The sequence below is a fragment of the Theobroma cacao genome, chromosome 9 (genome assembly GCF_053813885.1).
Source record: "Theobroma cacao isolate CCN51 chromosome 9, ASM5381388v1, whole genome shotgun sequence".
Classification (NCBI taxonomy): Eukaryota; Viridiplantae; Streptophyta; class Magnoliopsida; order Malvales; family Malvaceae; genus Theobroma; species Theobroma cacao.
In genome coordinates this window covers 50,104,370-50,115,385 of record NC_142647.1, presented here as the reverse complement: position 1 = coordinate 50,115,385, position 11,016 = coordinate 50,104,370, and the positions used below count along the sequence as shown (strand labels likewise).

The window sequence follows — 11,016 nt, the reverse complement described above, 5'->3', positions numbered from 1 at the left end:
AGGCTGCCTTAATTGAGCTTGCATGGAAAGTGGTTATTAGAGCTCCACGATGTCTTTCTAGACACCATTCCTCAAAGGGTCCTCCTTGTTTCATTATACATGATTGAATCAACTGTTGGGGTATTTTTTTTCCAAGTATTAATGTAGAAATTTGAGTTGACTTTATTTGTTTTTACAAAGATTATTGATTTCGTAAATACGCTTTTGAAAATCAATTTATTATAAGTGAATATAAATTATAAGTTATATCATAAAAATTACGATATTAGTAGATTACGATTATGATGTAGCTAATTTATATATTGTCTTTTGACTATGCATGTGATCTTCAAATTGTAAACAATATTTGGACCTGCTCAAACATGGGATTTGCATAGATATGATAGCACCGATCATAACCTTTCAGGCCAGAGCAACTCTCTCTTCAATTGTTCTAGTTTCCTCTAAGTTCCTCCTCTTGAATAAGAACAATGGCTGCTGAACTTGTTAAGATTTTGCACATCTTGTGTGAAATCTTTCAATGGAGAAATCAGTGGTAGTTGAGATACAGTGTCTCTGGTCAAATATTCTATGCTTTGGTTCTGCATGTTATAGATCAAAAGTTTAAAAGGCTAACTCGAAGCATGTCCCTTTCCAACTAGTTGATGGAAAATTAATTAATATTTATATAGATTTGCTTCATGTTTCCGGACATCGAGTAGGATTTCATGAGTGATTTTGTTATGTTTAAAAATTATATCAAACAAATATAAAGCACTATAACCCATGAGTTCATTTAGTATTTGTATATTCATGCTTTGATTTGATTGTGAAAGGTCTTGGTCTTTGGTCTTGGGCTTTGATCAATTTGACATTAAATTCAGGATTTTCACTATCTTGTTATCATAAATCAAATATTTTGGTGCACGAATATCAGAGAAGCCTATGAAAATGATGGGTTGTTTGTTATGTTAGGAATGAGTATTTGGTCCATTTGGTCATTATAATTTTGAAAATTTTAAATATTAAATTATTTGAAATCAATGGAATTATAATAAAAATTATAAATAATTAAAATTGACTTATCTCAATGTTCGATTGATTATTTTTATTTGAATGAGATATATTTTAAAAATATTAGGAATATATATATATATATATATATAATATACTTTAAAATATATTATTACGAATAATTTTTCAACCAGCTATTTAGATATTGCAAATTGATTACAACAATCAAATAAATTGTGTTTCCTAATTCATTAATACCGACTGCCAATGGCCTATTAATAAAATTTTGCCTTTCAAAAAAAATATTGACGTAAAAAAAAATCATCCAAATTAATTGAATTTAATTAATTTTTACAATTATTTCAATTTGAGCTAATTATATCTTGGCTTGTAGGTTGCATTTATGGAGCAAAGTCTGAATTTTAATTCACATATTGGCAAGGTTTCCTACTTTAAGCAGGCTGGAGTAGCTCAGTCGGTTAGAGCGTATGGCTGTTAACCATAAGGTCGGAGGTTCGACCCCTTCCTCTAGCGTTTTATGGGCCATTTGGGCTCCGCCCATTTTGGGTTTCTTGAAATTGTCCTACAAAGTGTTTAGGCTTTATGGGCCTTTGGGGCTCTGCCCATTTTGGGTTTCTTGAAATTATCCTAAAGAGTGTTGTAGGTGGTCATCCTCCTATCGGTTGCATTCCCTTTCGAATCACTGTTAAGCTTCGAAATCTAAAGAATCAAAGATGCTTGGAAGATCAAAACTCATTATGCAGAAGCAGCTGCCAGGGAGCAAAACTGTCTATGCGGTGGTGTATGAGCCAGTGATTGACATGATACCTCAGAAATATTTAGTGTACCATATGATCAACTAGATGTTGTTAGAATGGAGCTTCTACTATTGATTGACAAACTCCAACATGTGCAAAACGCTTCACACTTCTGGTATTGGGATTTGGGACAATTTTCATCATAGCCAAGCCAGTGATTTACTGTATTCTGAGATAAAAGTTAACTTCTTTATCAAGAACACTTTTCCATGTAACACAACTACCCCATCAATGATCTTGAACCATTACTTCATCCCAAATGTCTGTCTTGCACAAATGCCTTGATGGCACAGAATTCTTAGCTATGGGTAGGTAGTTTTGCACTTGGAAGTCACTTTCAATCTGGCTTCTGATTTATGATCTTATCCCTTAAAAGCTAGATTAAGAAATGCCTTGTTTATAAGATACTCAGATAGGAACACAAGGAACTCACTCTGGAAAGTCTTTATTGGGGAAAAAAGAGATGTACATTTCAAGTCTCACATCCCATCTGAGCATCTCCTTGAAATTATTATGCTTTCAAGAAGAATGTGGCCTCACTCAGGTATATGCTGGTTATTTTTACAACTATCTTTCTTTGGAGAGAATTTAACTTGACATTCATTTTACGTTTTCTTGCTTCTCATGGTTCTTTTTGCAAGTCACATATGTTCCTTCCATTATTCATTTTTTAAGTAGTCATCAAATTCACCAATTGATCATCTCACCGTGGAAAGTTGGGATGGCAACCACCAATCACTTCATTCTTACAGTTATACTCATTTGGATGATCTTGATCAACACTTGCAGCCCCATTAAGCCCACACCACAGCCAAAATTCCCTGCCATTATCATCTTTGGTGATTCGACTGTGGATACAGGCAATAACAACTACATCAGCACATTGTTCAAGGCTAACAAACCTCCGTATGGGAAAAACTTTCCAGGCCACATTCCAACAGGGAGGTTTTCGGATGGTTTACTTGTTCCTGACTTTGTGGCCTCCTTTCTGGGAATCAAAGAGGCTGTACCTCCTTTCCTGGAACCAAAGCTATCAGAAGATGAACTCTGCACAGGTGTTAGCTTTGCCTCTGCTGGATCAGGATACGATGATTTGACTACTAAGTTATCCAATGTTATCCCAGTTTCAAAGCAAATTCAACTCTTCAAGAGTTACATAGTGAAGCTCAAGGGAATTGTAGGAGAAAAGGAGGTCAAGAACATCACTGGTGAGGCTCTAGTGATAGTCAGTGCAGGATCTAATGACCTTGTTTTCAATTTCTTCGATATACCAACAAGGCGATACGAGTTCAACATTAGCGGGTACCAACATTTTTTACTGCAAAGGCTAGAAAACTTTGTCAAGGTAAACATAACTCACTTACAATTCGATATTGCAAGTTTGCTAATGTCTTGTTCCATTAGCTCTGAGAAGAAAACAGATATGAACAACAGTTTTTCTCCATTTTCTGTGTTTTCCTATAACCTCCTGTGTATTTAATGCATTAGCAACAAAAAGGATTTGCATTCATAACCCACCATCACTCCAATAAAGAGAGAGAGAGAGTATAGTGTGGCTTTTTTCTGATACAATGCGAGAGCTAAAGAAGCTAGTCATTCAAGCAGTTATGATTGAATTTATAGGAATTGTATCATCTGGGATGCCGAAAAATGGTTGTAGCTGGTCTACCTCCAATTGGTTGCCTACCGATTCAAATGACAGCCAAGTTTGAGAATCCAAAAGATAGAAAATGCTTGGAGGATCAGAACTCGATTGCGCAATCTTACAACAAGAAGCTTGCAAAGCTGTTGCCTCAAATACAAGCAATGCGACCTAGGAGCAAAATTGTCTATGCAGATGTTTACGAGTCATTGATTGACATGATAAATCATCCTCGACGATATGGTAATCCACCTTTTTTTTTTTCCAAGTAATACGTTATTATTAAACCAAAATTTTAACTGTTTTTCCATGGCCAAAATCAGGATTTGCAGAAACAAAGCTAGGTTGCTGTGGCACCGGACTCCTGGAGGCTTCCTTCCTGTGTAACCCGACGACTCCAATTTGTGGAAAGCCTTCAGAGTACTTGTTTTGGGATAGTGTTCATCCCACCCAAGAAGCCTACAGATACCTTGCCAAATACCTTGAGAAGGAAGTTGTTCCTCAGTTCTTGGATGACCATGGCCATAGCTTCACTGAATCTGATACAAGTGAACAACTTCTAGCTTAATTTATTTGCATTGCCTACCTTTTCCGGGTTTCAGGAAACAAATTCATAACAGTTATAAATTTTTATGTAGAATAAGTATGAGAGTTAACTGTCATTGAATTCATCCCAAATATGAAACAACAATCAAGGCATTCGACCTTTTTCATTCGTACTTAGACAAACAATCAACATCCTGTTGATCAATATTTCCACATCTTCATGAAACTGCACGTTCTTCTTTTTTCCCTTATTTCCAAGTCCGGTATCAGGATTCAAGATGGAGGAAACTGGGAAATGCTGGTAATTCAGATAAATTAAACTGGGAAAGGCAATCCAAGTCCAACTCAATATGATTCGACTCAACCCACCAGTTGTCATTGATGATCACCTAGAGAAAGAAAAAACTCTCATTAAAAGTAATAAATATATGAAATTAACGAGTTGTTTATTACTTTGAAAGATTACCATATACCAATATCTAGCCCCGGGCTGGGAGAAGAGGAAAGAAAGACTTTTATCCGTTGAACACATTCATTTTAAGCCGTATAAGTAGCAATTTATGATACTTAATGACACTTGTTATAATTTAATGTGTTTGAATAAACTTGCGTTTTACAATATACTCTCTCTCTCTCTCTCTCTCTCCAAATATTCAATTCTTTTACATTGTATTTATGATTGTTATTACTATAATTAATTAGTTTAGGGTTTATACCTTTCGGGTTTAATGGATGGGGATTTTTGATAATCAAGTAATTGAGATTTTCAAGCAAAACTTTAAGGAAATACATATTGCCGTAATTGGACACTTGTTCAGAGTCGAGAGAGAAAAAAAAATCCTTGATAAACATAAATATTAAGAGTATAAAACATCGAAAAGTAAAAAGTAAAATCGATTCCAAAACAAACTCAAATACATATTTACTTATTCGTGAAATGTTCTTATCCTTTAAGAATTATAATATTTATGAATTATATTTAATTTTTAAAGAAATTTATTGCTCAACCAATAAAATTCTATCGAATTTAGATTAATTCTCAATTAGAATTTGAGTCAAACATGTATTAAGATATATGAATTCAATTTGACTTCGGCTTGAAAATTTTAAACGTAAAATTTTTCTCAACTTATAACTTCTCGTAGGGTTTATATATATACTCCATCGCTCTACCTTGTAAACACCAAGCTATCCTTCCGAAAGAGAGGTAACAATGGCTCCTACACTCATCTTCACACTGGTGCTAATCATCATCAACACATGCAATCTAACGAGGGCTGCAACCTTGCCAAATTTCACCTCCATTCTCATCTTTGGTGACTCCACTGTTGATACTGGCAATAACAACTTTATTAATACTGTTTTTAGAGGAGACCATCTTCCATATGGCCAAAATTTCCCTGGTCACATCCCTACCGGGAGGTTTTCAAATGGAAAACTCATTCCAGACTTTGTTGCCAGCTTCCTAGGGATAAAACAGACTGTCCCTCCTTTTCTAGACCCGAATCTCTCAAACAATGACCTTCGGACTGGCGTCAGTTTTGCTTCAGCGGGGTCCGGATTAGATGATCTTACCACTGTTGCAACAGGAGTCATCCCAATGTCCAAGCAACTTGATCTCTTCAAGAGTTATAAAGCAAGACTTGGTGGCATTGTTGGTGAAAGAGAAGCTGAAAACATCATTAGAAATTCTTTGGTAGTCATCAGTGCAGGAACTAACGACTTTGGTTTCAATTACTACCTCTTGCCTGTCCGGAGATCGCAGTTTGACGTTAGAGGCTATCAGGATTTTCTGCAAAATGCAATGCAGGACTATGTCAAGGTTACATAAAAAACTCTCAGGATAAAGCAATTTGGCTCTTTTAAGATTTTATTTTTTCTAACGGGGTAACTTCAATTTGTTCACAGGCACTATACGACCAGGGCTGTCGCAGGATAGCTATAGCAGGGCTTCCTCCGATGGGTTGTCTTCCAGTTCTAATCACAGCAAGACTAAAACCCCTTTTGGATCGGAAGTGCTTAGAGGATGAGAACGCAGACGCACGGTCTTACAATCAAAAGCTTGTGAACTTGTTGCCCCGGCTGCAGGCGTCCCTTCCAGGGAGCAGAATCGTGTATGCTGATGTCTATACAACGGTGATCGACATGGTCAACAATCCACAAAAATATGGTAACGCACTATGCCTTTACCTGATCCAGTTAAATAGTTTCCTGGAAAGGAAATCGAGGAATTGATTTGTGGGAGGTAATGCAGGTTTCACCGTCACAAACAGAGGATGCTGCGGGACTGGATTACTGGAAGCCTCGTTCTTGTGTAATCTAGAGACACCTGCATGCACAGCGCCTTCACAGTTCTTGTTTTGGGATAGCATTCATCCAAGTGAGGCGGCTTACAAAGCCCTGGCTGTCGTCCTGGAAAAGCAGCTCGTCCAAAGCCTCCAGTGATTCATAGCTTACTTCTGTTTTTTTCTTTTTTTTTTTTGTTGATGAAAAACCCATCCGTAGACAATGGGTTTCACCTTGATTTATGCTTGACAAGCTAGTTGGATTTGACCAGGTCATTAGAAGGATCCAAAATGGACTAATTTTTGGTTTATGCTTTATGCTTTTGTTTCTCTTTTTCAATTGCATTAGAGAGACATCGGACCCACAATACCAAACTACAAGGCATAACATTTTGACTCAAAAGCACCCTAAAAAGCAGACATCGATCCTGGAAGGTTCTTCCCTCCTTTTGCCACCGGATCCAGATCTATTCAATCCCACATATTTCCTGCTTTGCTACTTTTTAAATACTATTTCTTGTTCCTTTTCTTCGTATTTTCAGTAATCCAGAATTTAAAAAAAAGAAAGAAAAGAAAAGAAAAACCCAATATCATGCTTTTCCACACTGCCCCATATAGATATTCCTAAGTTGATACAGCCAGAGAGAATGAATAAAAAATATGGATGAAGACAGAGACGAAAGGATTCATTCCTTCTTCCAATGGGATAATATGCCAATTTTTTGAAAAGAAATCATTCCTGTGTTAGGACCATCCAAGTATGATCACGAAAGGTTCAAAAGAAAATGGTCAATCTCAAAACTTTAATTTATTGTCAAGTAGTAGCATCTACCATACAGAAGCATGAACAGGATTTTCACAGTTCCTGAAAGTTAACCATGCCCCAAGTGGCATTCTCCATTACAAAACTGCCTACAGCAGGACGTCCAAACGATTTGGTGTTGCTACCTAAGAAAACAACACTTACGACTATGAGCTTGTACAATTTGATATTGGACGTGTAAGTCATATAGTTTCTCTATCCGAATGCCCATCCAAGTAACAATGAAACTAGGAGATTTCATTTGATTCTAGTTCTTCTAAAGCAGCAGCAGTTTAGAAAATACTACAACCATAAGAAAGATACCTGTAAAACAAGAATAAGAATTCCTCATATGATAATTTGCTATATACAGGATTTGAAGAAAGCACTGCAAGATTATAATTCACCTTGAAACCAGAATATCTTCTGATTAACACAAGCAGACTGTCTATCCATGATCTTTTAATTCACAAATAGAAGAGGAAAAATTGTGCTAAATACATAACAAACACCTAGTGCCAGATTGGCAAATCAGTTTAGACTACCATCCACACAACACAAAAAGAATCCCTCAACTTGCACTAGCTGCAGCTTACCTTCTACTTCCTGCCACCGGATGATGCACTGCCTCCCTCAAACAAGTCACTAATCCTAGCCTCGATATCCTCCGGCCCGTGCCTGATAAGCCTGTCAGCATTCCTCCCGATTTCAGGAATACATTGGAACCTCCCAATGAAGTTTCTATAGGCTGGTAGCAAAAGTCTAGACACAGAAATCCTCAACTCTTCTCTCAGCTGCTCATCGAATACAATCCATGTAGACTGAGTTTTGCATACCTCCTCAAATTGCGAATTGAAAGACTTGATCTTCTCTTTCATGGACTTGGCAACCGCATTCGAAGCCAAGGAGGTGTTGTCAAGCTTTAATGTTCCCAAAATCTTATTCCATGAACTCCTCTGATAATTCGTACAATATTGCCGGACTTTTGCATTGTGTTTTCGGATCCAATCATCACCAAGAAGTGACCCCAACTCACTATCCTTCACTTTTTTTACGATATATCTTCCATTATTCATCATGAAAACAGAACACAAAGCAGAGTCCCTGTAAATCTTGGACTTCGCCTCCAAATTACTCTCCAAAAGCTCCATAATCCACGCCATCTGAACCGACATAGAAGACGAAGATGACCCTCTATCGTCAAGCTTATTTGATGGAACAACCACATTACTTTCGTCAAAAACTTGTTCCAACGTCTGTCGTGAACGACACGCCGCACGGAGATAATTCATTACGTAACGTGTGATTGGGTGAAGTCCGCCACCAGGAACAGCGACCTTAGCAGGGTCCCGCCGAATCAAATTCTCTAATTCCATGAATATCCCTCTGATTGCTTCTCCTAGTCTCTTCCAAATGGTAACGGCTTCGTTTCTAAGAATCAAACAGTACTGATCCGAGAAAACGGAATCAAATTCAGGCATCAAGTCACGCAAAGTCTCGAACACGTCGAGAACTTTGAAAAGTCTCTCCGGTGACCGGCTCCCGATAGCAATGGCGTCAGCGAAATTAAGTAACTGAATGGTGGAGCCACGGCAGACTTCCATGAAGGAAAGATCAGCTGCGGAGGAGAATCCGAAAAAGACGCGATCGCATAAGCGGCGTTCGCTCGGGAAGAGGATGCGAAGCGCGACGTTTGCGGCTTTGATCCAGCGTTCAATCTCGTCTTCGAGATCTTGCCATGGCGTTTTCTGGACTTCGTCAATGCTCAGCTTTTGCAACCCAAGCCTTGAGATGCTCTCTTCGAGGAACTCTCTTCGGCATGCGCTGTACACGTGAGAGCATTCTTTTCCGAACCCTGCGGCCACCATGCGCTTGGCGATCTCGTGGAGGTCGTTGATGGTTCCCGACGGGAGCGCGTCGATTACGATGTCGTAGTCCGTTATCGGCTGAGCTACAGGGATCTGGTGATCGAGATCCGCACCGTTGTGAAGAATTCCTTCTTCGTTCTCTTCATTTTCGTCGTCTGAACCGGACAATAAGTTTCCTGTTGACTCGTGGTTGTTCCGACGCAGTTCAAACGACTCAGCGCCTCGCTCCATCAGAGACCTGAACTCATCCTCGACGCGGAACATGGCCTGCTGCATCAAGTCGTCCGCGCGTACAAGACACGCGCCGACGGATTTCTCAGCGGCCATGGGGCTCCAGTCCCTGATCGTGCCAATCAACTCGTCAATAGCGTCAAGGAAGGCAGAGGAATCAGCTGTGTCAGCCCAGATGGGATGATCAGCCGCCACGTATTGGGAGATCTGACGGTCCAAGGAATTGAGGGTCCGCTCCAGCGTGGCGCATCCACGGGGGTCGTCGTCACCCATTTTCTCAGACAACTTCTCGCGAGAAAACCTCCCGTCGAAGTTGGAAAAGATCTGCAAAATATCGTCCGCCATGGTATCGTTCTGCCCCAGCGTCTTGGCTATATGCCTTGCCACCGCCAACAGCTTCTCTTCACCGTTCTCCGCCATCAAAAAAAAAAAAAAGCAACCCCTTTTTTCTCTCTTTCTTCTTCTCTCTTAAACTCTGCTTCTACAGCTCTACTCTTAGCTCATCAAAAACGCTATACCTAGCCGCGTTTTGGGTTTGTAAAAACTTGAAGGGAAGGGAAAGGAAGGAAAGCAGAAGAAGAGGCCTAGGAGGAGGAGGAGAGAGCAGGGTTGGGTTTTGAGAGGGAAGGGAGGGAGAGTGAAAGTGATATGACGGAAAAGACCTTGGGAAACGCGGTTTGAAAAAAGCAGATAAAGCGAGGAAAGAAATAAAGGGAGATTGGTAGTTATGGTAAACATTGCGAGATCATTGGGTTTTGGACATTTCCAAATCCGTTTGATTTGGTTTAAGAACGAGTAAAGTGGGGGGTTTTGTTGGATTCGGACAAGATGGTCTTTGCGTTTGTCTTTCCACCAATGAACTGGATAACTCTCGTCTTACTCTCACTCTTGCTCTTGGTTACTTTTTCTTCTCCCTTGACACCAATTAGAAAAAGTTAATCAAACCAAATAGATTAGGAGCTGTGACTTAGTCGGTAATTGTCTAATTTAGAAATAGTAGAATAAAGTTCGGAAACTAAGGTTGTTTTCCTTGATTCTAGAGATTCAAATTCACACCTTACATAGGAAAAAAAAAAATAAAGACCAGTGAATATTCAATGACCTATAGGTTTTGGTTTATGTTGGTAAGCACAATTTGGTCTTTTGCTTCCTTCTTTTTCTCCGAATATAAAAGAAAAAAAATAGAAATTTAAGGAGGATATTAATAGTTATGTAGGTATATACTAACACCACATGATTATTAAATAAATTTAAATTATAAATATATATATATTTATTTCACATATTACATTACATGATACGATTAATACATTTATTAAATAAAAATACTTAAACATGATATAACGAACATATTCAAATACAATTAACATAATTAATTTGTTTAAGTAAATACCATACATGAGTTAAACATGTCATATCATAGAAATTAATAAACAAGTTCAACATGTCATATGCAAGTAAACGAGTTTAATTCGTCATGTTTAAACTATGTTAACATATTTGAGACGCGAAACATAATAACTCTGAATACTAAACTCGTCTAATTTTGTGTCATTTTCCTAGCGTGTGAATAGATCCTATTCGAAAAAAGGACGAAAGTGCTTAAAAATGTCTAGGGTCGTAGTTAGTTCATCCCAACTACTGTAATAAATTGAATTGATTATAAAGTCTATGTTGACACCTTCTCTCGCACATTCCCTATACCATAATTTAATAACGTGCGTTTCAAGTTGTGCTGACTCCTAAAGACTATCCAAAAGATTACCTTCGGGCCCAATGGGCTTTTCTGTTAATCGACTTTTTTTATATCTTTTGGGCCTATTTGGTTTAG

At 38.3% G+C, this 11,016-nt stretch overlaps 3 protein-coding genes and 1 non-coding gene across 4 annotated transcripts; 3 read left to right on the top strand and 1 right to left on the bottom strand.

Annotated features, from left to right (window-relative positions):
* The first annotated feature begins 1,453 nt into the window (after nucleotides 1-1,453).
* On the top strand, nucleotides 1,454-1,527 carry TRNAN-GUU (transfer RNA asparagine (anticodon GUU)). Its single transcript has one exon. It is a non-coding gene; the product is annotated as a tRNA-Asn (tRNA).
* Nucleotides 1,528-2,532: 1,005 nt separating this feature from the next.
* Nucleotides 2,533-4,182, top strand: LOC18591041 (GDSL esterase/lipase At2g30310-like). The gene is made up of 3 exons (XM_018126955.2): nucleotides 2,533-3,156; nucleotides 3,435-3,696; nucleotides 3,777-4,182. The coding sequence occupies exons 1-3, from the start codon at nucleotides 2,533-2,535 to the stop codon at nucleotides 4,019-4,021; spliced, it is 1,131 nt and encodes a 376-aa protein (XP_017982444.2). The 3' UTR covers nucleotides 4,022-4,182.
* A 928-nt stretch (nucleotides 4,183-5,110) lies between these two features.
* On the top strand, nucleotides 5,111-6,444 carry LOC18591040 (GDSL esterase/lipase At2g30220-like). The gene is made up of 3 exons (XM_007016944.3): nucleotides 5,111-5,821; nucleotides 5,908-6,169; nucleotides 6,254-6,444. Exons 1-3 carry the CDS (start codon nucleotides 5,213-5,215, stop codon nucleotides 6,442-6,444), a joined length of 1,062 nt encoding a protein of 353 aa, XP_007017006.1. The 5' UTR covers nucleotides 5,111-5,212.
* A 626-nt stretch (nucleotides 6,445-7,070) lies between these two features.
* Nucleotides 7,071-9,921, bottom strand: LOC18591039 (exocyst complex component EXO70B1-like). Its single transcript, XM_007016943.3, has 2 exons — nucleotides 7,683-9,921; nucleotides 7,071-7,410 (listed from the first exon to the last, which is right to left on the bottom strand). Exon 1 carries the CDS (start codon nucleotides 9,603-9,605, stop codon nucleotides 7,686-7,688), a length of 1,920 nt encoding a protein of 639 aa, XP_007017005.3. The 5' UTR covers nucleotides 9,606-9,921; the 3' UTR covers nucleotides 7,071-7,410; nucleotides 7,683-7,685.
* Nucleotides 9,922-11,016: the final 1,095 nt, after the last annotated feature.

Excerpts from the sequence above, each read along its gene's own strand:
- LOC18591040 (XM_007016944.3), top strand. The coding sequence starts at position 5,213 with ATGGCTCCTACACTCATCTTCACACTGGTGCTAATCATCATCAACACA. Across the intron at positions 5,822-5,907 it reads CAATGCAGGACTATGTCAAG|GCACTATACGACCAGGGCTG; the intron begins GTTACATAAAAA and ends ATTTGTTCACAG. Across the intron at positions 6,170-6,253 it reads CAACAATCCACAAAAATATG|GTTTCACCGTCACAAACAGA; the intron begins GTAACGCACTAT and ends GAGGTAATGCAG.
- LOC18591041 (XM_018126955.2), top strand. The coding sequence starts at position 2,533 with ATGGCAACCACCAATCACTTCATTCTTACAGTTATACTCATTTGGATG. Across the intron at positions 3,157-3,434 it reads GGCTAGAAAACTTTGTCAAG|GAATTGTATCATCTGGGATG; the intron begins GTAAACATAACT and ends TTGAATTTATAG. Across the intron at positions 3,697-3,776 it reads AAATCATCCTCGACGATATG|GATTTGCAGAAACAAAGCTA; the intron begins GTAATCCACCTT and ends GGCCAAAATCAG.
- LOC18591039 (XM_007016943.3), bottom strand. The coding sequence starts at position 9,605 with ATGGCGGAGAACGGTGAAGAGAAGCTGTTGGCGGTGGCAAGGCATATA.